The sequence below is a fragment of the Apteryx rowi genome, unplaced genomic scaffold (genome assembly GCF_003343035.1).
Source record: "Apteryx rowi isolate R43461 unplaced genomic scaffold, aptRow1 scaffold_53, whole genome shotgun sequence".
NCBI classification, from domain to species: domain Eukaryota; kingdom Metazoa; phylum Chordata; class Aves; order Apterygiformes; family Apterygidae; genus Apteryx; species Apteryx rowi.
The window spans coordinates 1,991,709-2,017,913 of record NW_020450794.1 but is presented as its reverse complement, the minus strand read 5'-3'; the positions used below and the strand labels follow the sequence as shown (position 1 = coordinate 2,017,913).

General features: G+C 41.5%; 1 protein-coding gene across 4 annotated transcripts in view; it reads right to left on the bottom strand.

Annotated features, from left to right (window-relative positions):
• Window positions 1-4,529: 4,529 nt before the first annotated feature.
• Window positions 4,530-26,205, bottom strand: part of PELI1 (pellino E3 ubiquitin protein ligase 1) — a 47,102-nt gene continuing 25,426 nt past the window's right edge. For 3 of the 4 annotated variants that reach the window (XM_026080733.1, XM_026080731.1, XM_026080732.1), the window contains 6 exons: window positions 13,404-13,548; window positions 12,150-12,279; window positions 10,467-10,568; window positions 8,368-8,565; window positions 8,077-8,265; window positions 4,530-7,018 (listed from right to left, as the gene is read on the bottom strand). In XM_026080733.1, coding sequence (XP_025936518.1) covers window positions 6,452-7,018; window positions 8,077-8,265; window positions 8,368-8,565; window positions 10,467-10,568; window positions 12,150-12,279; window positions 13,404-13,474 — 1,257 coding nt within the window. In that variant the 5' untranslated portion in view covers window positions 13,475-13,548 and the 3' untranslated portion in view covers window positions 4,530-6,451. Of the gene's footprint in view, window positions 7,019-8,076; window positions 8,266-8,367; window positions 8,566-10,466; window positions 10,569-12,149; window positions 12,280-13,403; window positions 13,549-23,914; window positions 24,006-26,205 lie in introns of those variants that run through there. The other variant, XM_026080734.1, reaches the window with a different exon arrangement.

Here is a 26,205-nt window from a genome sequence, read left to right as displayed (position 1 = left end):
TACAGAGCTGGTTATTATACACGTAGACATGGCAGAGGAAGGAAATCGGAGCAGATTAATGATTTACTCTTGCACCAGAGCTGTTTCGTTTCTACAGAGGTGACACTAAATCAGCAAAAGCATTCAAAATAGAAACATGGCAATATTGCAGGCTTTGCCAAATCATGCAGGAGCTGCCTGTGCCAGCAGGGGAACGCTTCTCTGTTTGATCGAGGAGGTTGTTCGCACCCACACGGAGGATGTGAGGTGTCTCAACCCCTGCCTTTCCCTCTGCACCCCTGCCTTTCCCTCCCTCCCTTAGCAGGGATGGCAAAAGTGAGTATTGGCTGATGTTTCCACTCAGCTCAGCTCACCACCACCGGCAGAATCGGGCAAACGCAACAGACCATGGATGAGGACGACTTTGGGGCTGGTGCCCATTCCCTCCTGCCAGCTCCACGACAGGGGCAGTGGGACAAGGAAGGACAGCTGGGGTGCTAGCGGCAAAATCATGAGGGACACATAAAAGGCTAAGGGAAGATGGTAACTCCCTGCCCTCTGCCATACAAGAAATTGGGCATAAGCAAAGCCATCAGGTGGCAGGTTCAAAACAAGCAAGAGGCACCTCATGGTGCATGGTCCAGCCACAGGGCTCCTTGCTGCAGGTATTTCAGGTACTGGAAGCTGACATGCAGGTAGATTAAAGGAAGAAAAACCCAAGAATAAAAAGTCTCTAAGCCACAGCCTGCGTGAGAACTGGGCACCATCGCATGTGGTGCCCCGTTCTTATTCCTCCCAGGCACACGCTTATATCCACCGGTGGAAACCAAACACTGGGCTGGATGGACCTTGCTCTACTTAAGAGCGGTTATTCTGGATTTGACCACCTTAACACATGCAGCAAGACCCAGAGGACAACTGTGTCAGCTCTCCCAGCTCTGCAGTTCAGGTGCCAGGTTTGCTCCCAGGGCCTTTTCAGGGTACAACCCCCTTTCCCACCCCAGGACCCCGGCACTATCTCCCTTCCATTCAGCAATACCGCAGCCCCGCAACACTGGGTGTCACTGCCCCAGGCGGCGGTGTTATACCTGCATGGCAAAGTGTGCCACAGCAGCAGCATGTACCCTGTGGCGGACAGGGCTGGCACAGGTACTCTGGAGCAGAAGCACTGCAGTAAGCAAAGTGCCAGCTGCTTTTCCAGCTGATGAGTGGTAAAGGCCCTTTCCCTGCTCTCCTTGGACCCAACTGACTTCTGTTCTAGTTCTCACTTCACTTTTTAACACCAGCTGAGGTTTCCCAGCACTCCCTTCCACCTGATCACTCTCATGCTGCCTCCATCATCTGTATTTGCCCCGTGTTTCCTCCTGTTGCTGTTGCCCTGTTGCTGTGCGCGACAGCGGCCCCGATGCGCAGAGATCCTGGAGGAGGGCTGGAGCCAGGGAGTGGGCAGGGAGCTCCTCACTGCCAGAGCTGGCACTTTTCCTCTAGTTACTCATCCGCCCCCGAGCTCATCCTCAGGTGCCACAGCCTCATCTGATGCCTAATGCAATCCCACACAAGCTAGTGCCAGGCAAGACAAACGGGGCCGGCCACCAGCTTCTTCTGCAAAATCGCCTGCTTGCCGTGGCCGTGGGAGGAACTGTGGCTGCCAGGGCTGAAGAGGGGCCGAGGCAGAGAAGGGGCAGCAGCTCCCGGAGGGACCGAGGCAGGAACGTGAAGGTTCAGGCACTGCGGACGATGACTAATGCCATTCCAGAGCCATGTGCTAATGCCCAGCCCCAGCCCTGGCCCCGGGGCTTCGCTGCAGCCATCCTGCATGCCGCAGACTTCCCAGGCCCCGAAGGTTGCTCTAACAGAGGTATCGTGGGGGAATGCAACCGCTTTCTACAGCTCTCTGAAGCTGCCACCCCTTTTCTTTAAGGAAGGGGACAGGGCCAGACAAGCAACCAGCAATACCCAGCACAGCTGAAGCACCCACTTGTTTCCTGTGCAATAGCATGCCCAGGTGTTCCTCCCTCCCCAGCTCACAGCACAGGTACATTACCACAGGATACCCAGTGTGAAGTCAGTCTGACACAGTGCGGCAGGCCACACTGGCTCTGGCGGGCCCCTGCCACACGTCGCGTTAACCATCACAGCTCCCACAGGTCCTTTACCACACCTTTTCCACAGGATCCACGGTTGTGCATGCATCTCCTCTCCTGCACCCATGCAAAATCCTTAGAAGCTGCATTTCCAGGAAGATCACAGCCTTTATGTTAAAGCCTATAACTACAATTAAAAACAGACCAGCTTTGCTAGTGTTTTTCTAGAAAAGGAAGGCAAGACTGTCACCAAAATTGTTACCAAGACTAGGAATGGGAATCAGCTCTAAATCAGCAGCAGCCAGGCCTAACCCAGTCTGGAAGACAGTGTGCAGGCAGGTAACTGCAGTCACCACAGTAGCTTTATATCACAAAACTCTACATGTTTCTAGCATTGGACCTGGAAAGTGTCTCTTCAGAAAAGAGACAAAATAAGCAATAGCAGGGTTGTTATGGGATTTGCGGAGCGCCCTCAAACACAGGAGGACTGCCTGGCTTACTTCACACAGATCATGTCATTAAACCTGTCAGGAGACAGGCCTCATTCCTGCAAGTATAACAAGTCTAGCACAGATGGGATTTAAAGACTCTCTTCCCCAGCCTCCATGGCTGGAATAAGATTCACACATCTCGGAGCCACAGCACACACGCACAGCACTGCTTTACACCGATGGCTGAGTCAGCGGAGGGAAGAACCGCTCTGCAGATGCTGAGCTACCCGCAGCCTTCCCAGAGAAAGTCCCCAACACCCTCCCCATCGAAACACTCCCGACCTGCTGTGAGTCGGCACACCAACAGCCACCCTGCTTCTGCTCTGGAAACCAAAGGGCTTCATTAGCCAGCTGCTGTGCCAAGCTGCTGCCTTTTACCAATATTAAATCCATGCAATTTCCCACAGCTGAAAAGCAAATTAGCTCATTAAATAACCTGCATAAAAACATCACACAGAACTGCACAGAACGACAATGATGCACAAGTTAATAACAAAAAGCTACTTGGTGATTTTCAGTTGTCTCTACCTTATGTAGCCTGGTTAAAGGATGCTGCATTTCTGCCGATCTTCACTAAACTTTAAGGCTAGAAAGCGGCCTATATTTGCCTCACTTCCACATGCATTTCTGCAGCAATTCCACATACCTACCGTGATCTCCCAGGAAACAGTCACGTCATTTGCCACTTGCACCATCAATGCCTCTTCCCATTTGAACAAGCCTTTGAAAGCAGGTTAAGGCCACAGATCTCACTTGCATCTGGTTATTGCAGGTACAAGAAATTGATTTAGGCCAAACAAGTGGAATTGTAACCGTCTTAAGGCCAGCCAGGCTCCACCTCTTGCTAACAAACACACTTTCCCCAGCTCCCAATTTGTTGTGTTCAGAACCAAAGGTCTTTAGGCTTTAGTCAGCTGCTTAAGTCAAAGGGATCATTTCACTCTTCATTTGACATCCATTTTACATTTTACAGAGCATGAGACTCTGTTTGAATTGTTTATTGAAGAACAGAAGGCCAGGGAACTCGAATAGGAAACCACAGTCAAAGCTACTGCTTTTAGCTTGCATGTTTTACAGAAGGTGTTCCTCAATCTACTGAACAGCTGCTATCCTGCCTTTGATAGTGGGATTTCCAGTGGCTCACGCTCTCCAATGTCCATGTTCTGCTCATTTAAAAACAGGATTAACAAGCCCAACTTGGGTCAAGAAAAGCATCCAACAGGCAGCTACAGCATGTGGTAGAGGGCTCTGTGAAAGTTACCTTAACATAACACTACCCAGAGAAACGGCTGGGTCTGCTGAGACTACCCCTTCTTCTGTAGTGAGGCTTTCTTTGTGGGGTAGGGAGTGGGGGGAAGGATGGAGTATCATGAAAGCATAAAGTATCATCTGAACAGGGCAGAAGCTTGGAGACACTTACGTGTTGGGCACAAGCCCCTCTGCTCCTTCCCCTCTACAGGGCAAGTACATTGCTTTCAGTGCTTACTCCAGTATGGGTCTCAATCTGTTTCCACATTTCATCTTCGTATTACAAATACTGCTATGTGGCTTTCATCATTTCCTTTTCTGATTTTTCATATCCCCATAGTCAAGAAGATCAGGAAGAGAGAAGAAACGTCATTCTGTCTTTGTGGAAGATGAAATCAAGAGCTCTTTTTAAGTTTTGTAAGAGCCATTAGGTTAAAGTTTTGGCTTACATTTCATTATTTGTAACTTTCCCAGGGAGGAAATCAGTTAACTATCTCTTCTGAACAAGAATCTTGCCTTCGTGTAGGGTTAAGACACATTAACAGGCCATATCTGAAAGGAGCTATTCCAGTCTGTGACCAGGGTGACATGCAAACTCTTTACAATTACTTGTTTGTTACCTTAATCCACATGCAAAACAGACACCTTAAGTGACAGCGGAAGTGTCATCTCCAGCCAGATTTCCCATCTCTCGGAAACAATGGCAACAAAGCAACAGACAATCCCAGGATTTCTATTTTTGAAAAGTGTTTACTCACGTAGTTTGAATAAATTAATTTGCAAATAAAAATTAAACTACAGTATAATATAGTCTGAATAAAATGATTAGAACTACTACAATACAGGGGTTTCTTGCTGCATAAGTTTCATTACTTAATGCATATAATCTGGAAAATGTCAAAATCAGTTATATTTCTATGAAAAGGGAGTAACAGCAGTTACTTGTACATGACAGCTAACTGAACTTATACAGATTTCCTGACACATGCATTTCCTGAGTGAACCAAACAATATATATAATTTTTTTTTTTAAATGGAGAAACGATTGACAGTCAAAGTAAATAATTCATGACATCTAAGCAACACAGGTCTCTCTTTAAACCAAGGAAAGTTTAGAACAGCTTTGAAAAGGAAAATTAAAGCTATGCTATAAAGTACAGAAATTTGCTACGGTCAATTATACAGTACATATTTGGAAAAAAGTATGAAGCTGGCTAAAAAAATGTTCAACTCAATCCTAAAAAGATCAGGTTGTGTATTTGCCATGAAGCATGGTGGCTTAGCAGCAAAGCTGGATGTAGTGCACTGGCCTTTTCTGGTGGATACAGAAGGGAAAGGAAGGGTAGAGAAAGGGGGATGTTTCTGTGGTGCTGAGCAAGGCTACCTGCTAGAGGCCCCCCCCAGCGTGGACGGCCTTTACGCAGGCTTCCCACACCAAGGGCTTCGAGTCCGACTGGGTCCCAACTCACGCTCCTCCCTAACAGACTGCTGCTTGTGCCAAGTTACACGGTGATGCCAGGACACAGGCAAACACCCATTAGGTGCCAGGCTTCAACTGGGTTCTGTCTGGCACCTAAAAGAGTATTTGCACCCCGCTCCTCGTGGCAGACGGGCAAGCGTACAACGCCAGTGACCCCCGTGTGCCCGAGCCTGCCAGGCCGCAACGGGCCAGGCTAAATGCAGAACATCCAACAGACAAGTCCCCTTTCCGGCTGCTTCTCAAGCTGGTCCCCGCTCCCCACACGTGCACCCGCGCATGCACCTCCTCTCCCCCCAAACAGCAAGGAACAAATGAGCCTTGTCTTTCAGGTTTGCCAATGTTTAAGATTGAAAAACCCCTCATAAATGTTACTAAAGTTAAATAAAGACATGTGTTAGCATGAAGGGAGAAAAAAATCCTTAATCTAGACTAAGTTGCATATTCAAGGAGTCTGGTAAATATTTTCTCATAACCAGATCTTAAGTACAGTCCTACCAAAAAGACATTAAGTCGTCCTTCTTATCTACCTTTCACAAGGTTAAAGCACATCTTTATGCCATCATAACTTGCATTAGCTTTGTTTAAAAAGCATTTTAGCTATTCTAAGAACTCAGCATTTTAGATTAAAAAAGATTTTTCTACCATTTCTGTCTCATATGTCTCCATCCAGAACTACTCTACACATCCAATTGTTGGATGTAACACACTATGACCATGCTACTCTAAACGTTCTAGATATTTTCAATAATAAAGATAAATAGAAAAGAGTTAATATACATGTTATATTTTACAATGTTTGCATCCAAGCTGTAAACTAATGTTCTTTGAACTATTTACCCTCCATATACAAAAAGAATGAAACAACTTTCAAACATCATGGGCATATAATTCAAAACCATTAAACTGAAGGCATTGAATTTCACTCGACAACACTTCCTTCACCTCTTCAGAAATAGTCATTAACTAAAGAAGCAAGAGTTCTCCCCCTTCACCCCCCATTTCTTCCATTTCCAGACTTTTCTTGATAGAGAGGGATTTAGCTGTTGTAACAGAAAACAAAACTTCTTCATCTTAATGCAAACCAGCAAAGCCCAGAGAATACGAAAGACAGTTTAAAAATCAGAATCGCTTAGCTTATCAGTTTACTGTAGTCCTTGATAACACATGTGTTAGTCAAGAGGTCCTTGGAAAATGAGTCTGATGTAACCTTGCTCACCAGCCAGCTGATGTGCACAGAACGGACAGGCTGCGTGAAACGTGTGAGTACCATGAGGAAGAGGAATTTGGGACCAGTATGCAGTTGTCTTTTCTGAGCACACATGTCCGCATGGGCTGAATGCATGAGTTGGAGGTCCTGCATCCACATAAAATCCCGCTTCACATCCAAGCCACAGAGGCACATAGGGGCCAACAGAGCGGCACATGGGACACTCTCGATCCTTGCCGTCTCTCTCCTCTTTGTTTCCCCAGTTGTGATAGCCGTGGACATGGCCGCAATTCAGATACACCCATGGTTGCTTTTCATCTACAACATCTTTTCTCTTCATGCTGGGAAACGCCAAGGTGTTAAATCCTACAGGACACTGGGGTCTTGCTGCATTTATTTCTTGTCTTAGTGCCTCCAGGTGTTTGACAGTAGGAGTGCGTGAAAGGCCTTCTGCAGTGCGCCACAGCAAGGTTGCTCCACAGAGGTCAATTAAAGAGCCATCTTGGAGTTGGTTTGTTTCATTCTCCACCTTTTGAAGGACAGAGAGGGAGGGAGAGAAATAGTGAGATGTCACCTAATATTATAAGAGTAACATGAGACACTTTAATAGTAAACACCCGCCTGGAGGGTCTGGACAAAAAGTACGAAGCACCTACTGATGCTGAGTGCCCTATACAACATACCCATATAAAACCCAGTGTCAGCTCCTCCCCGCCTTAAGTTTTTTTTTTTTAAATCCATCCTCTTAAAAAGAAAATATTTCAAGGCACACGTAAAATTAAGGCCACAAAAAACTCCCATCCATCCTTTATTACTCCTTTCAACTCCTTCCCAAGAGTGCTTCCAACTATGCTACCTGAACTGCATCAAGGAAGAATGGCACAGGGCCAGTCTTGTTTAGTCCTCCATCGTATTTTAAACTGTTTTCTTCACACACATCTGTACACATGCACACCTAAGCCTCCTCTCCCTAAGGAAAAAAGCAGCTACCAGCATTCCTAAATAAATGCATCACTTATTTAAATGTTTGTGTTGTATCTATTTTTGCTAAGAGATCCCAAGTCATACAACACCAATCACCTCCCCTCCCAGGAATGTAGGCCCTGCTTTAAAAATAAGGGGAAAACTCAGAACACCAAGGTGGAGATGGATTCCCAGGTAGAGAGGCATGTGCCAATAAAACTGTAATTGTTCTTTATTATAAATTCTTAATTATTTATAATAATAGGACAAATAGGAAAACTGAAAAAGCATAAGCTTAAGAGGGAGAGTCAGGAAAACATTCTTTAAGCACAGGACCAGCACAGCTTGCAGAAGAGCATACTAGACTAGTCACTCAATGTAGGAGAGCAGTCTAGATTTGCAGTTAAGTACAAGTTTAGAGCCAGATTCTGCCAGTTATTCAGGCTGAGCAACAAGTATGAAGAGACACACACACACACGCGCACACACACACACAGTCAGTGCAACTAACTGCAGAGGCAGTATATGCACAGAATGAAGCACTTCTGTCTAGGTCCAAGCTACCTAGACTATGGCTGTATCCATTTTAAACATGCTGCATAAAATGTTGGCTACCATTCTTACCATTTTACCCCTCTGCTGAGCTGATCTGGTTTCACGGAGGCTGAACACATTCCCACACACAGATATCTCTCTCCACACCCCTGGCTTGGAGTCTTCAGTAAATCCATTACGGGGATGCATAACAAGAACTCCATTTGTGGTTAGTCCATCCATCTGCCCATCTGATGTCTTCCACTTTGCAGCTTTCTCCTAAGAGAAATGACATCAATGAAAATTTCAATTTGTCTGGAGTTACAGAATAGTTGGAAGACTGAACCTGCATTGACCTGGGAGAAGAAAGTGTTCTCTTACCCCAAGAAAGATGTTTTTCGAGGAGTCAAATCCTGCAGCATATATTCTTGCTGTAAAAGGAGGGTTCCGCTCACATATGATTCTGCAAGCAAACCTTGATATAGTGCTCTGCACAGACTGTGTATCTGAATTACTCTGACTTCCAGGAACTGTATCTGTCACAACAAAGTCTATAGGACTCTCCGTTGACCGACCAATCTGGCAAGGAGTAAAAACCACAGTGTTAGAAGTTTGACTTTGGGTGTAGTAACACTCAAACCCAAACCATTTAAGTGACCAAGAAAAAATCATGACATTCCAGTTTGAAGCATTCTCCCCTCCCAGTCTAAATTTGGGGTTCTGAAGCCTAATCTGAATTGATGAGTTATTCTACCTCCATCTGACCAAAGTTATTGTGAAGCCTAAGTTCAGCCAACTGAAGGAAGGAGAAATAAAAAGATGTAATTAAGCCAAATTCAAGAGGATTTTTCACTGAAAGTCTTCTCATCAGAAAGGTTAGACTCAGGTCAGCTGGATTGGCTGTAGCAGTGCCAAAACAGCTAGAAAACAGCAGTTAGATAGAAGAAAAGTGGTGTTCAGTCACTTTGCAAGCCCAGAATATTCTGAACAATGCCATACGAGGTGGAGGCGTAGATGAAGGAAAAGACTGCCCAGATCATGTCCGCTGACTTTCCAGCTCCAGTGGGGCTGGAAAGCAGTTCATCTGCCAGGAAAGACCAGGTACCAGATATTTGTGGCAGAGTGTTTTACATTAATATGCATAGAACAGGAATACAACATCCAGCTAACATCCATATAACATCTAAGATGCAGGCTGCAGTGCTGCTATGCCTTCTTTTCTGGTTGTATGGAAGGATGAGTTTTGCAGTCCCATACAACTCTACCAATTTTAATAGAATTGCATGGGTTCAACTGCTCATCCAGTCAGCTTTTACTGTCATTTTCCTTTCAAAGCATAATGGGAAGTTTTATCCTTGTCCTAAATGTCCACATAGCTAGGTTTAAAGCCCACTCATAGAGGAGACCCTAAGCCCAAGTGCTTTTTGATAAAGGCTGGAGAGCTTTCAGTAAGACTGAAACTGCATTGTCAGAATGTATTTTGCTATTATTTCTTAGGCAGGATAACCCATCAATACACATGGATTGCCATCGGCAATTTCTGAGCCGCATACATGCCACAGCATGCCTGGAGAAAGAACATGTACAACACAAACAGTAGCTTATGCTGTGGTTAGTTTGTTACAGCCCTTTTGCTCTGTTGTAGGTATGCGCAACTGCACAGCAGCTTCCTTCTCCACACACCAACACCTCCTAGCTTAGATCCTGCAATGTCATCACAACTAAATGCTGTGACAGCAAAATTTCTTGTCATAAATTAGCAACAACAAAAATCAATGCTAGATCAGTCCAGGTATCAGAATGAACAATTCACACTTTAAGAAAACCCGAAAGACAAAACCCTTCCTTCTGAGAAAAACAGGAAACAATAAGATATGAGCATACACCACAGCTGCAAACGTGTTTGTGGTTCCTTGTCATACATACAGGAACTGCAGCAAAGTTCTCCTGAACCGACAGCACATCAGAACGGGGCCTCCTCTCTCAACACTTCCCAGCACTTCAGACTTATTTTAAAGATTCAGTGCCTATTTTTCATATTAGCTGTGATAAAAGCTATTTTCTAATTTCACTTCGCATTTCTACCCCACCTCCTACTCACTGATTCCAAATTCCTTCATAAGCATTTGTAACTTGGCTTCCAGCATTTAAGGGTACTGCGTACTTTATTCTTCATTTTGCAAAAAGGGAATAGAGACAGGTTAAGTGACTTGCACAGTAGCAATCAAAGGCAGAACCATAATCATGTGCATTAGTCACAAAAACAACTTTCACCTCTAACCAGAGAAGCCTAAAGGAGATACATAGATACATAGTTTTATTCATGTGATGGCCTTGGGAATGAACAGAATTAAACATCTCTGAATAGTAAAGTGCAGAAAGTGACATATGCAAATCTTCAGGTCTGAGGGAGAAAGCCTGTTGAGAGGATGTCGACATAAATAGCACAGAGAATACATTTATATATATAGTTCACATACCTGGAACATATCTGTGTTGCTGTCATGTGTATATTCAACTACTACTGTCTGGGCCCGAGACAAAGTGTAAGATATGCTGTGTTGGTCCTTGTTACTTATTGCCTGTGGAAAATCCAGATATTATTGAACCTATTAACAATAACTATATTGAATACAGCAGCAAAGTAGACTCTTGCTATGCTCAATTAATGCATTAAGTCAGATGCTCGTTAGTGACACACCTGTAGTTAAAACTTCACAAAAACCAGTCCTGCCCATTAAAGAAAGCTGCAGGATTGATTCAGCAACAGACCAAACTGGTCTCTTTACCACATGCTGCAACAAAATGCATGTAACCAAGACAGATATTAGTCATGCGTAGCATTAAAGCAGTGTTTGCTTTGACACAAAAGATGAACAAAACAACTGAGTGCAAAGACTGAAACTGAATGCAACAACCTTCATGGCCTTGTTGGCCCCAAATTCTGCAACAGTAAAGTGAGGACAAAAACTTAATGGACTCTCTTCTAGAGAAGGGATCTGAATTCATACTAAAAGTCAGCGATGATTAATGTGTTATGTGGGCAAAACATAATGAGCACTGCTGGAAAAACAGGGAAAAACAGAAACTAAGCACAGGATGGAAAAGTTATAGCAAAGCAAATTTAAATTGCAGTTTGTTAGGCTAGATTTTAATTCTGGAGATTTGTGCTGTACTTCCTATGTGAAACCCCAATTAGTTGCTAATAACTGAGCAAATACTCTTTTATAAAGTGCTTCTACATAGTACTTGTCACTTGGAGGCCTAAAGAATTAGCAAAAATAATTTCTTTTCAGAGATCTCCTAAAAATGTAATTCTGTCACATTAACTTCAATTAGCTACGAGCTTTTTATGCCATTCCCTAATTTAAGAATCAATATTCCTAAATGCCAAGGTATTTAGAGAGTCAAAGACTTAATACCATGGTATTTGTTCAAGGACCTGATCTCAAATCATGCTGAAGAGCTCTAAACAACCACTAAGGACTCTCAAATTCCAACAATTTTAGTGAGGGTATTTCGGTAGAAACACTCTGTTTCCATGAGCCTGAATCACCACAATATAGCAAGAATTATCTTCTGGATAACAGCTTAGAACATTCTTAGTTTTGACATGAAATAAAATTTCCCCTCAAGACTGTAAAAATGAATGAAAACTGTAAACTTGATTATGAGCCATTTAAAAGCATGCAAAACCCACCTATCCTCATCCCTGGGGAACTCCCACCCATTTCGGTAGCATGGGCATGCAGAGCTTTGGTGAGGGACCATTCCAAAGTCAGCTGCACATGAACAAACCTAGCCCTAAAGCACGAATGAGTGAAAACAGGAAGTCTAAAATACATATTTGTAGTGAGTTTGGAAGAAAAATAAAATAGAAAGTGTTTTACGTGACTAGCCTATGCCATGAACTTTCATGTTTTAGAAAAAACATCTTTTCTTTCTGGACACAGCAAGGACTGGGCATCAGACTTGTTTTGCCAAATAATTTCCTCTAACCCTGAAAGGTATCAAAAACCTGGGATAAATACCAACCATTCTTTTCACAGCCAGAGGACTTGATGCTTTTCACACCATTTCATCTCAGCATAACAGTATTCATTCCACTAAATTCTTTAGACTGCACTAGAAGAACTAGACTTAACTAGACAAGTCAAGCTTACCTTTGCTGCTTGAGGGGTACAGGCAATATGCACAGTGCTAGGTTTCACCCCGTTTGCCTTGGGTCTTTTAAATAAAGCGAACCTACTTTTTCTTCTTCCTCTATCTCCATTTGGGAGAGACCCATTGTACCTATGAAAAAGGATACAAAAAAAATGAAGTCTATCTTCACATAGACTTCATTGCAAGTCTGCAGCTTCTCATGAGCTACAGACCTGCAAGAACTTCCATTCTAAGCACAAAGCTTCCTTAATTAGTATGCTATTGAAAAATTAGATTTCCAATTAATTCACCTATTTAAATCTGAGAACTGGTAAACACAATATTGGAACATGCCCAGAGAATTACTGCATACACACAAAGCTTGTAGGATGGGGAATGTTACCCAGATCAACCTCAAAGCTATTGTGAACAAATGGAAGAGACTTGGGGCCTGAAGATGAAAACAAGTAAGCCAATACATTTACTTGTAGCTTTATCTTTAAATTGTTTGTTCACACAATAAATGAAAGATCCTAAATACTCACCAAGCCAGCCAAAGAGCTATTATTTCAGAGAATTTTGATTGAAATAAAAGCCTGTGAGAAATACAGAGGGCTTCCTCTGAAACTTTAACTTAATTCAGCAGAAAACCCTCATTTTGAGCATGCCAGCATAACCAGGCCAAGCCACCTAGTATGCTTTATAAAAATTTTCTGTTTGCACTTTGGTGTTAGCATTAGTTACCATGTTTTTATAAAACTCCTTTCATTTTAAAGTTCTAGGGATCCTCTTTCTACATCATCACATTAGCCATCTATCTAGGCCCAACCTGAACTCACTTTGGAAGCCCCTCATAAATTGGCTGCCTTTGTCATGAAAGGCTTACCGGGGAAGAATACAAGGGCTGAAAATAAACCGAAAGGTGCTCAACAGTTCAGAGCCCTACCTCCACGCTCACTTTGTCACAAAACAAGTCTGCATGGGAAAGTGCAGCTTTCCAACGGATCGCATTATGCATAACACTGGTTACCACTGAAAATGGCAGCCCTCCCTTGGCCAGGCATTCCAGCTCCCTTCCTGGCAGGAGATCAGCTACCAAAAAAAAGCTGATCGACTCACCATCCGCTTGCGCACTCACTAGTTACAAGAGGGGGTTCAAGGGAGAGGTAGAAGGACTGCCTCTTGCAGCAACCTGCAGTTCAATTGCTTTAAGCACACCCTGACACATCCTTCCTCTTATACCTTCATTTCTCAGTTCCAAGCAAGTCACTTACCCCAATACAATCAATTCACCATATTTTACTGGTGCTTTTGATGGATGATTTTCTTGATCAGGAGAAAACATGAGCTTAGTTAATGACTTCTTCTCAAATTTCAGGTCTCTGATCAAGAGCTGTGGCACACTTCTTTCATTATTTCCTGTAAAAACAAAGGTAAAACAAAATGTAACAGAGAAGACTCAAATTATCTGCTACACAAATCTCCACACCTATTTTTTAGTCTTCCTGACCTGATACAATAGCTGCATTTTGTACTTGCTATTTTCTCATATTTTGACTCTTCCTGAATTCATTAAGAATACTATGTATAAAAACATGATAATTCAGGTCGAATTGCCTGGAACAACAATAACACAAAAAAATACAAGTGCATTTAGAAAATTCCAATATGGCCTTGATGAAACATCCACATTTGTTTTCATTCATGCTAATTGTTTAGTATAAATGGTATATAGCTTATTTCAGCATGTTGGTGCAATTACCAAGAGAGCCAGAGAAGGATCAGATTTAAAGAAAAAAACCACAAAACCAGTCCATTAGCCAAAGAAGTAGAACTTTTCATGAAAGTATCTGATTCAGAGCATTCCAAAAAAGTTCTGGATTTGCAGATTGCAGGAAGTTGTATGACAATTTGATACTGAGTCTACCATGCAAGTTTGATTAAGCACAGAGACATTGCACAGTCCAGGGACTGAAGTGACGCAAACAACTCTTTGAACTACATTTCCAGTGAGAATTCCAACTGATAAAAAATAACAACAAAATTCAGTATTGTTTAGCCAGGAACTGTTCAGGGTCTTTTCTTGGTGATCCCACAAAGACAGGGCAAATGCAGAAAAGACAAAAAGCTCTTTTAATTGTAAAAATGTCCCAAGCTATTCTTCTGGATTTCTTACTGAGAATGGTCTCTTGAAGCTCAATTTTTATCTTTTTGGTTTAAGGAACCATTCACACTAGAATTCTTCACAGCTCTTTTATCGATTCCTCATTAGTAACTTTTCCAAACATCTCCGACCTACCCAACCCATCTCTGACCTTCCCATAGAGGAAACCCACCCAACACAGCACTCGCTTGATAAAGGATAAAGCTGATACTAGCCTGCTTGAAGCTTTCCTTTAACAGGAACAAGAACAGTCCCCTGATTCTTCCATATAAGTTTTCACACCAACTCAAAAAGCTATTAAACTTTTTAATTCGGCACTTTCAGAACTGATCATTAATATGCTGCCTTCTGTTCAAATGAACACATTGGTCCACATGACATTTCTTGTGTCTTGTCAACTTATGCATACATGGGTCATTTTCTCCAACCTTACCCAGGCCTTAGATATTAGCAGAAAAGATATCATACCGATTTTATCTACGCACATCTCATGTCTTAATGATAGAGAAAATGATGTGACAGTGCTTGACAAAAGCAATCTTACCCTGCTTACATTCATTCAGAAGTTGATGCAAATACCACCCTTCCTGACCCAATCTTTATCTTCCCCCAGCCTTTCCTCCATCACAGAGAAGCTAGGCCCTCATCGTCTTCTTTCAACCTACCAATCATTTCTAATTCAGCATGGAAACGTTTGTTCCCACTTGCAATCAGCTCGTGATGCTATCTGAAAATGTGGTATGGCCTTCCATGCTTTCTTGCATGCTATCCCATGTATTTGAGAGGGCTTCACACAAATACCCACAAAGACATGTTACTGCCCTCCAGCCTTGCTCTGATGCCTGCAGAACACAGCTGGGATGCTAAACTGAAGCCTGCATGTTTTTTCCTTACATTTCTCATTGTTTTCTAAAATTCCTCTCTTTTGCTCTCAAGTTTGGGTTCTGTGTACTTCATATTGCTTGAAATAGTAAATTAACCAAAGACTGTCTTTGTTTAGCTCATGCATAACATTATCACAATGGTATTCTGATCCACTGTTGGAGGTAAAGCGCATAGTAATAAACCTCAACTGCACAACGCTACTGTGGAGCGGCTGTATGCTGGTCTACATGAGAGTCACACCAATATATCTCTGTTACTCAGGAGGCTGTGCACATTCTTCCTAGACAGTTAACCTGGTTCAAGTCTTAGCGTAATCACCATTTGGCAGGTGCACAAAATGCCTTATACTGGTACAATTGTCCCCATTTGTCGCACAGGAATAGCAACAACAGCGCGGAAGAGCATAAATGGATATAGTATGCTGTGAAGTATTCTGAGATTGCTGGCCTATATGTAGCAGTAAATTAACTCATATGGTCAGGGTACTTACTGTTGTGAGTGGGCCAAAGGTGTTTTTTTTTTTTTTTTTTTTTTTTAAAAAAGTGGCAGCTCCCAAGTCCCTTAGTATAAAGCCAGCTTATTATCATAGTTCAGCAAGTTTTTCCTTTAAACTTCTACAGTGAAAAATTTAAAGCAAACTTAGCAGATGAGAATTTGGTCATGAAACTCCCACTCATGCCAGGTAGTCATAACACAAAGTGGAGATGGTCCCACCTGATAAACAGAGCCCCAGGACATTGCTTGTGTTTACAGACAGTTCTCACCTTGCTCTGGCCATCTGGGGGCTTCTTTGTTTCCTGGCAAGGCAGCTCCCTTGGAGCACCACAAGAGCAATTCCCTGAAACCATGTATGTGCCTTTGAAGACACTACAGCAAAGGTATTCTGACAGTGATACTAGATGATATAGCTTTGAGTGTTTAAGGAAACTTGGTTCTTTAGCAACATCTCCTCTGTCTATAAACATAAGGATAGATTTATAATTTCTATAAAGTCAAGTATTTCCACAACCAGCTTAAGCATTTCTTGTTTTGATTTGTTTTAAAATGTTCTTGCAAGTATGTACTAGCAAAATCAGGAAAAATTTGCATCTATATTAAGGTGCAAGTTGCTTACTTTCAAAAAAACCCTGATGTTTTAATCTTCTCCCCAAATGATTAACCTACTTCTACTTGCATATTGATCTCCTCAGCAGCCTCTCCCCCTCACTTCAGTCTTCTCCATGTACAACTAAATTAATCTTAGCCATTGCATTTCACATCTTCACATTTCTTTGCTAATGTAGACAATGGTTGTCCTTTGACTTGACACCTAACAACTGAGAAGAAAAACAGCTATGCAATCTACAGTACCACCTATTAGGAAACAGCATAGGACCAGTAAATGTCATCACAGGGTAAAAAAGAGATTTGAATAACATCCACCATACCTTATGGTGTTCAAAAAAACTAATCAACTCACTTCAAGCAGGTGGCACGACAAACATTACAAAATAACTTAATCTTTGCCATTAGTATGAGAAAGGTCTGTCATAACCTCCCCTCTGTTCACCCAGGGGATAAGTTTCATGGAAAGCTAAAAAGATCAATCTCCCAATCACAGAGTCAGCTTCTAAATCTCATTAAGAGTAATTACACACAAACAATTATAGGACACTCCTTTAACAAGTTACCTGAACAGGCGGCCAGTAACCTTCTTGAAGAGCATCACTGAGCAGAAACCAAAAAAGGAGCCAACAGACTCATGTGACACACTTCAGCAGTGCAAACAGTTAACTAGAAAAATCTTATTTCAAGAAAAAGTGTCTAACTGCTAATGTTCAGCTCCTCTGTAATACATTTTTTTTGTTTCACAATTAAAGAAATCCAGCCAACTTTATTTTGGAGCCAGCATAAATGATGGAAACCCACTTGTTATTTGACCCAAGGAAGGTTCAAGAATAAGAAATCTAGAGCTATCATTAGTAGCAAAACTTGCTTCGCCCTCAAAAGCATGCCTTGAATGTTTGAACTTCATTTTTTCATATGCCTCAGAACCTTTGACCTGCACACATCACACTCACAAATAGTAAAAACCTGTAACTTGAACTTAAAGACATACAAAATTCAGAGCCCCTAAAAAAATTCTGTGCAACGTATACGCTACTTCTCACACATATATGATCTGCTTGATATGTGTGACCCAAAGAGAAGACTCATTTTGTTCTCAGAGATAACAAATATTCATCATATTGTTCCAATGATGTTCCAAAGACTAGGCCGACTGAAATCTGATGCCGGTGAATAAAACCCAAATGTTCTTCCACTGGAGAGGAGTCTAAATAGGCCATAGGATAACGCTGCCCCTCCCGAATTGGAGAAAGCTTAAAGTCATTTAAAGTTGGATAAAAAAAGTTTAAGAATTTACAAGAGGGAATCCTCTTGAGATGTCAGGAAAGATGCACTAAGATACATAATGGGTCTTCTCTTGTCGGTATTGAAAAACCTGTCCACATGGTATGTTTTTATTTTTAGAACTACTTAAAGCTCTTTAAAAGAGTTCGGAAAGGCCAATTAAGTAAGTTAAAAGACTGAACCTGGCACTGTAAGGCCAACAGACAACTAAGCCACTGACTGCTTGAACAAAATATGTGCAAGTTAGCTTTTTGTCATGACCATTAATTTTGTAGCAGCATCTCAGGCCACAGCTGAATTAGGCTTCATTGAAGTAGGCTCTGAAAAACACAGACTGCTCTAAAACTCCTTCAAGGCTCTTTTCACCACTGATGAGGAATAAGGCGTTAATTACAGGATCTCAACCTTGTCCTACATTCTTCTAAAATCACAGAACTTGTAGCAGCAGACAAAATTTTCACCTCAAGATCTCTGCTTCTTGGTTGGAAAAAAGAGACCAAAGCAGGAAAAACCCTATCTGTGCATAGTCTTGCATTACAGAAGTGAACAGCTTTTGGGAGTAAATCAACTTGCAAATAGAGAATGGTCTGTGAAAGCCATTACTGGATTTGGTAGAGGTGCTGTTCAGTGAGCACAGCTGCCTGCAGTTAACACAGACTAGGATGGGTACTAACTAGCATCCTTCAGTTGCAAAATAGGAAGCTGGAATAGGAAAAAAACATGAACAAGTAGTACCTTTTTACTCTGAAAACTGGTTCCTTTGGAGCCAAGAGAAAAATCATGGAAGATAACTTACACAGTACTGTGCAAGTTAACTGAGGGAATGGAAACAGATGACATCTAAACTGAAAAAAGGATTTTAAATTCATTTAGGAAGGGCAACACAATTTTCTTACGAGCCTTCTTTCTTCTTCTTAAATAGTCTCTTGAGTCACAAAAGGCAAAGACTGCTACAGCAGAAAGCAAGCCGCATTTCTTATTACCTTCAAGCAGGAAGGAACAGCCATATATATCATTACCCTCTCTCCTGTCACATCTGAAAACTAGTCTCTGGGTCTGGAGGCACTATTTTCTGGGAAGAGCTAGCAAACCATGTGTTGTTACAGCATGTCATAACAAAGGGACTAATACTGAGCAATGCAGATCTGACATGCTTTTAGTTACTTAGTGATTTAAGTTAGATCAAGTCCAGCTGAACATCAGGATCTGACCTATTTGTCTTCATTCACTACCTGAAGTTTTAAGTCTTTGGGCACAGGAAAACAATGTTTGCATGCTTCACAGTAGATACAGGTGAAGCTTAAAGGTCTGTACACTTTTACTGAACATGCCATTTTTCGTGGGAGACCCAGAGATATATTGAGTTTTGGTTGTTTCTGAACTGTAAGCCTGAGCTTACCATTCATTCTCAATCACTCAACTGTCTTTTTTGATCATGATACAGCATTTATGATTAATCTCTAGTGGCTTCTATGGAGAGTCTTTAGATCTTGTTCACACTGGGGCACAGCACCTTGTGGAATTAATAAGTTAGCTATTTAGTGGACTAAGCGCAGCATTCAAAAATGCAACTAGAATAGCAGTATCTTAATGGTTAAAATGGTGCAGGGGGAGGGGAAACCTTAAATTCAATGAGCTCAAGCAGAGATTCATTAAACACTCTGCTGTGAGCTAAAAATACTAGAATAAAAGTCTCTTTGTAATAAATTACCATCATTTTCTAAACACAGAGCCAGCATTATAGGCTGTTAGCAACTGTAGCTAGTGCCAGACTGGCCCTTTTCTAAAATACCGCATTAAAAAACACTTCCACAGTATAAAAAGTAGTCCTCTGTCAAGGAGTAAATTAAAATAAAAATATGCTGATTCAAATGCAAAAAATGTACATTTTTCCATTTTTATATTATCATCTTCTGAATATTCTATATCTGCATATTCTAGGGTTTGGGAGTTTTTTTGGTTTATAGAAATAAAGCACAAGACAGCTTCTCTACTTTTTTTTTTTTTTTTTTGAGTACAATTTGCTATTTGCAGTTCTCTATTTACAACCCTTGCAATTTTCATATCCAGCTCCTTCACTCAGTAATTCTGTATTAAATCAGGGAGGGTACAGACAAAACAGACCCTGACTCTTGTCAGAGGTACGGAGTGACAGGACAAGAGGCAATAGACAAGCTACAACACAGAAAATTCTGATTAGCTATTAGGAAAGCAAAATCCAAGGAGGCTGTGGGATCTCTGTCCTTGGAGATATTCAAACCTTGCCTGGACATGGCCCTGAACAGCTTGATCTAAGGTGGCCGGACTTTCATGGAAGGGGCAGACCAAAAGACCTCCGAGACTGCCTCCCAACCTAAGTTATTCTAGGACTATAATTCATTTTAGAAAGCTCAAGACATTTTAAAGAAGCAAATCCAAGCACAACTGAATTGTGAAATATGCACCTTAAGTGCACTTTTGGTCAGTTGGAGACAAATGAAGAGCAACTACATTAATTTTAAAGAAAAAACATTACCCCTCTCCTCTGCAGATTTGCATATTGTTATAAACTAAAGCTGCATTTGGATGCAAAAGCCTAAACTGTTCTTTGAACATCTACAAAGAATTCACATTCAATAGTGTGATTACCTGACTAAACACAACTGTGACCCAAGTTTGCCAGTCTCCATTCACACACTTAAGGTCCTTAAAAATAAAACTAATTTTTACTAGACAGTCTTCTAACCGCAAGATTGGAAACCAAACTCTTCTTAATGCATGTGCAGTATTTCACTGTTGCATTTTCTCTTCTATGGCTATGTCTTGCCTCTTCAAAGAGAAAATCTTGATTTCCTGATTTAAAGGGCTGGAACATCAAAGCTAAGGTAACTGTGAGAGACAAAGAAGCCACGTGGACTACTTGTCTCTCTAGTCTAGAAGAAGGAAGCCTAGAAGAAGGAAGAGGCAATAAGCAGTCAGAGAGAAGTAAAAAAACAAAGTCATTCCCAACAGGCTGCCTTCTTGCTTGATAAGGAGTCCCTCAAGCCCAAGTTGCCAGATTTAACACAGTCAGAAGGTACGAGCACGGGAGTTCACAGCACTAGACACACATTTGAGATAACTCGATTGTGGTAGCACATTTTGGCAGGCAGACCACCACATCCGAACCACTCGTGGGACGATATTCTTCCTCAATCTTGAAACATCAGTATCTTTGTAGGATGTTGCGCTTCACCAGAATGACTGTTTTGTACACAATTTGCTCATTTTTCATATTAACGTCACTCCATTGATACTGATAACATTACTGCTGATCTACACTGATGTGAGCAATCAGCTCCTTACATCACTGCTTTTGAAAGCAGAGACAAAGATTTGGAAATCACTTCCTTACTATGTGATGCTTAAATAGCCATTGGAAAGTTATTCATCAATAACAGACTGTTTTTCCTAGGTTCCTTTTCACCTGAGTAGAAGAGCATATAAACACATAACACTCTTCTGTGATTTACCAGCCATAGTTCCCCCCTTTTTTTTCAGTTAAAAAACAGCTCATGTTCCTTTGCAGACATACCTGGAGCTTTAGGCTCTGCAGGTTTTATATTCCACTTGTGAGATCAGGCAGATTCTGTCTATAGCTTGCATCCTTCGCTATAGATGTATAGGAAAGGTGTAATGATGCAGCTGTTGAGTATTCAGATTGTACTGTCACTTTGTATCAGTAGTGCTAGTTTACCTTCCTAAGGAAGGATAATTAATTTTCCCCTCCTGTCTAGAAAAGTTTTCTAGCACCTAAAAAGATATACAATAGGTCTTGGAGCATGGAAGAGCAGCCCAGCCTTTTGCCTTTGTATGGATTATTCTTTCCTTAGTTTGTAACCATTGACCTTTTCTTTAAAATCTAAATAAGCTTAGTCATCCACTATATACAAACAAGTTGCATTTTATTTTCAATGCTTTCATATCTTTAAACTGGGGGGGTGGGGGGGGGGAACACTACAACCCCCATACAACAAGGCCAAACTCTGAAACAGGCAAACAGTCTTTCCTGCACAGGATAACAAACATAAAACAATGCAAGCAGAAATAGCTGCTTCTGTGCCTTGAGAACATCTGTAAATCCCTAACAGAAGGGAAACAAAACAAAGCCTCTTTTTACCAAGGACGCCTGCCATTAGTAGGCTAGCAGTCTTGAGAACATGGCGTGCAAGAGTCATAGCATGGAAAAGGCACTTTGTCTGTGGACCGTTTCAAAGGTGCATAACTCGATACACAAGAGCAAACGTACTGCTTTGCTCTGAGACTTCAGCTAACTTTCTCCAGTCTAGGAAACCACACTTTCAGTTGGGCTGGCATTCAGTGTTCCACTTCAAGTTTCGTTTCATTCACATAAAATGAATCGGAACAGTCCTCGGCAATTTTACAAAACTCGGGAACCATGCCATGAAGATAGACATCCTTGTCCAATGAACAGGGCAAACCTTTTAGAACAAAGCTGCTATTATAGGCTCATATATGAAAATCTGTACCTGCTGACAGCACTCAAAAATACCACTCCTTCCCAGAAGATGGAAAAAATCACCTAAGTACCTGGGCCAGATTCAGTTCAGGGTCCTGCGAACTTCAGTAGAGTTATTCTCAATTGCCATTGATGAGATTAGAAGGCAGCCAAGCATATTAAAGCTAAAGGGAAGCAGTTACATCTATTATCTATTGATAGATATCATATCTATTGATAATGATCCATTCTAACAGATTGACAAAAATCAAATCTGAAAATATTCTCTTGAAAAAATCCAGCATTTTTTTCAGTTATGAAAAGTAACAGCTGATCCTCCCCTGAGGAAACCACGATATCCTCCTACAGATTATAAATGATGTAATTCAGACTGTGTGTGGGAAGCTGAAAACATTTGTCTTTTAGCACAAGGTGGCTATTTTAAAGCTGTCACTGCAATATTATCTATAACCTTAATTAGCTGAGAAAAAAAAGCCTCTTCACCAGTTACAAACTGCTACATTTGCATGCAGTTTACATCTCCTTACCACCCATGCTCACCGAGTCAGCTTTCAGATAAACCTGTGACAAAACATAGCCTCACATAACACCAAGCTTCTCAGTTGGCTACTTCTGCAGCACCAGGGCCAAATAAAAGCTATGCTTGTTGAATCAGCTGAGATTCCAGGCTTGTGAAAGCTATTCACAAGAGTTACTTAGGAAGCTTAGTTTGCAGCTTTCTACACAAGTTTTTGGTTGGACTTGCACCTTGACTGTTGCTTCAAACTCTGTACGTTGACCGAGGATAGTTTTTATTTCTTACTCAGATTTTCAAGGAAAGATTATTTACATATGCTATAACTATGAAGCCATAAAATGACGTGAAGAGGTGTGCTGATAGGACAATGCCATGTGTTCATTAACCGTAACACTACCTACCTACATCCTTATAGTGCGCATTACAAAAGCAGCAGCAGGAAGGCTAAAAACTTTGTATATTTGTACAAAGTGACAGAAATAAGGACTAATTTTCCCAACACAGTGAACTTTGCAGTCAGAGTCCTTTAACATTATTACGGTCTTTACTGCCTTCAGACAAATTATACAATGTTACCCTAAAAATAAGCAGTCCCTACTTTCATTGCAAGTCAGTGACAGAAGCACAACTTCCATATACATATTGATTAGGAGTTCATGCCAAAATACAGACATTCTATTTTAAAAAGGACAATTTAGCAAATAGATGGAGCTTTTTATGCTTTGATGACTAAGCACAGGGAGATCTACTGAATGATGCATCTGAACTAGAATATATAGCAAAGAACCCCATCCTTGCACAAAACCACAATGAGTTCCTGTTCTACAAACCTGAATGTCACTGTTTAGCTTTTTCTGAGCTTCTGACTTCCCGATAAGGCAGTTTATGTACCAGATTACTATCTGCTCAATAGGTGTTTTTATCACAATAAAGCCTGTTCACATAGCATATCACCTTGCAAAAAGACCTGTTATATTTAATTCATTCTTGGTCTAGAGAGCACAAATATTTAACAGCTTTGTGAGAAATTCCCCCAGTATGATTTCATTAGACAAAGTTGACAGTTTCAGGGCATCTTGCTCTGCAGCCTCAAAACAAGAAGCAACTGGCACTTGTTACAGAGCACAAAGCATTTTGGATAATACACACTTTGAATGACTCTTCCTAGTTCAGGTGGGAGGGCAGCCTGCAAACACACTGTCTGTTCTCAGATTTCACTTTGAAACTATCAACTTCTCACTGAAAAAATACTGCAATGCAAGAGGCTTCTATGAAAAAAAGACTGAAGCAATACATTAGAATAGAAAAAAGATGGCATACAGGCACTTACCAGTATCTTTTTGTGCTTTCAATACTTCTACACAGCAGAGAAGAAACCAACCTTTGGTCTTGCTTAAAAACGCATGAAATCCACCAACTCCTTTAAAACCCAGCAACTGCCAGACTGAGTGCTTCTGCTCTGTGTGCTTTTACTTAAGCAGTTGGTAACGCAGTCTGACTAAACAGGGGCTGGCTCTGCCTTACGTAAGCTAGGTAAACACCACCATGCTACACACCATTGGCTGAAGTCAGAGCTTGCATCCTGCTTATCATCCCATAAACTCATCAATCTTGGGCCCCAAAAAGGAAAAAAGGAAGTAGAGGGTGTGTTGAAAACTGTATTCTACAGCCCAGTTCCCCAGCAGTTCTTTGGATTAGATTCGCAGAGAAACACTATTCTATTTCCTTCTCAGCTTGTCTTACATAACTGTACCCATGCATGCTATACTTTTTTTTTAAATTATCACTTATTAGCCCAGCTAGCTCTCCTCACCTCCCCCACAAAAAGCAATTTCTTAATACAATAAGAATTAAAACAGCAGAAACTTCAGGCATTGCTAGCCCTGTTTTGACTAACACTATAGAATTTGACAAGTTCAAAACACCTGCAGATACCACCTGTGTATAGCTGCTTTCAGACACTGGACTCCCATGGCCAGTGATTCTGTAACTGTTCGTTCCTATAGGATGCACGTGTAGAAAGACAGACAAATCTGGACATGTCAGGTCAGATTCTGAGCTCATCTCGTTCCACTAAAATTGCAATCACTGTACCAAGCCAGTGAGTTGGATCATTTAAATGCATGAGCCATAAAACAGTGAGCAAGTTACCACATCTTCCGTGTTACAGCCTGATAAAACTGATCATACCAACGCTCTCGGGCTGCAGCAAGCAGGTTACAATGCCGTAGTTCAGACTTTTCATCAAGTTTTACATCACATCTGTAGCGGGCCAAGGTGGCGCATACAGTTACCCCGGCTCAAATGAGGTATATTCAGGCTGTGATTTGACACAACCAACTTCTACAGCTGACGGTATTGCTGCCACTTCTGCTGCTCTTTCCCATGCAGGAAATACAGTAGTTCATATTTCTATGAACTATGGCTCACCACCTCAATTTTGCAAGCACACCTGCACAGATAGGTTTTCTTGATCTAGTTCACAGAGAAGGTACCCACATTTTTAAAAGCTGGTTTATCTGCTCAGTTAGTTTTCAGCTGGATCTGCTCCCCAGTTCAGCTCACAGCATGGCTATGCAAACAGTTGTACCAGCCAAGCATAAGGAGGGAGGGGAGGTACGTTACACAGCACTACGCAAAGCTAGTACTCTAACTTTTTTGTACATAATGCTTAACACAGCATAAATTGCAAATCCACATAAGCAAGCTTCACTAAGAACAAGATTAAAACATGCCCTCTTTCTCTCTTAACCTGTACACCAATGTTAATCTCCTCCAAGTTATACTGTGAGGTTGTGCTGTTACATGATCCTGTCGCATGCATGAAAAAGTAAACTATGGAACTCCTTGCCACAGGATATTCTGGAAAATAAAAATGAACACAGGCTCAAAGACACTGGACTATTTTCCAAAGACTACTAAGCACAAAAACACCACTTTTGCTCCAGAAGTCACTGAGCCACAAACTGCTAAACACTGGGAAGAGCTTTGGAGAAGCATCAATACATTCATGTTCCCTTATTCTGCTCTTCTCTGGGCTTCTGCTTCTGGCCAGAGGACACTCTACTGAATTCAAATCCTAAACAGCATGGTCATTCTCATAGGAGAGAGATCACTGAACTGACAAAACCAAACCAAAGAACCCCCCCCCAAAGAACCACACACACACAGACCCCAACTATTTTAACCCAAGTCATTTTCCTAATGTTTGGGGTGTTATTCTGCAAGCCAGCTATGCCAATACAACTGAGAGGACAGGAACCTCCTGAATCAGTTACATCACTGAAGCCAGAAACTCATCAAGCCACGTGAAGATTAAAGTTTAGCTCTCCTCCCTGCCAAAATCAACTACCTCACCATACTGGCACATGAACCTAGTTTTTCCGCTGATAACTATTAGAACCTTAAAATGCCACCTTTCACGGTGCTGGAAGAGTGGTCTAATCCCATTTTCCCCATCACCCTCAAATATTTTCCTCTTGACCCTGCCTACATAGGGTTTATCATTTTTATTCTGTTTCAGCCAAGGCTGTTTTTGTTGTTGTTGTTGTTTTAATATCAGGACTGCATTAGTATCACTTAAAATAGATATGGTCACACAGGTACAAAAGGTGCTCTATA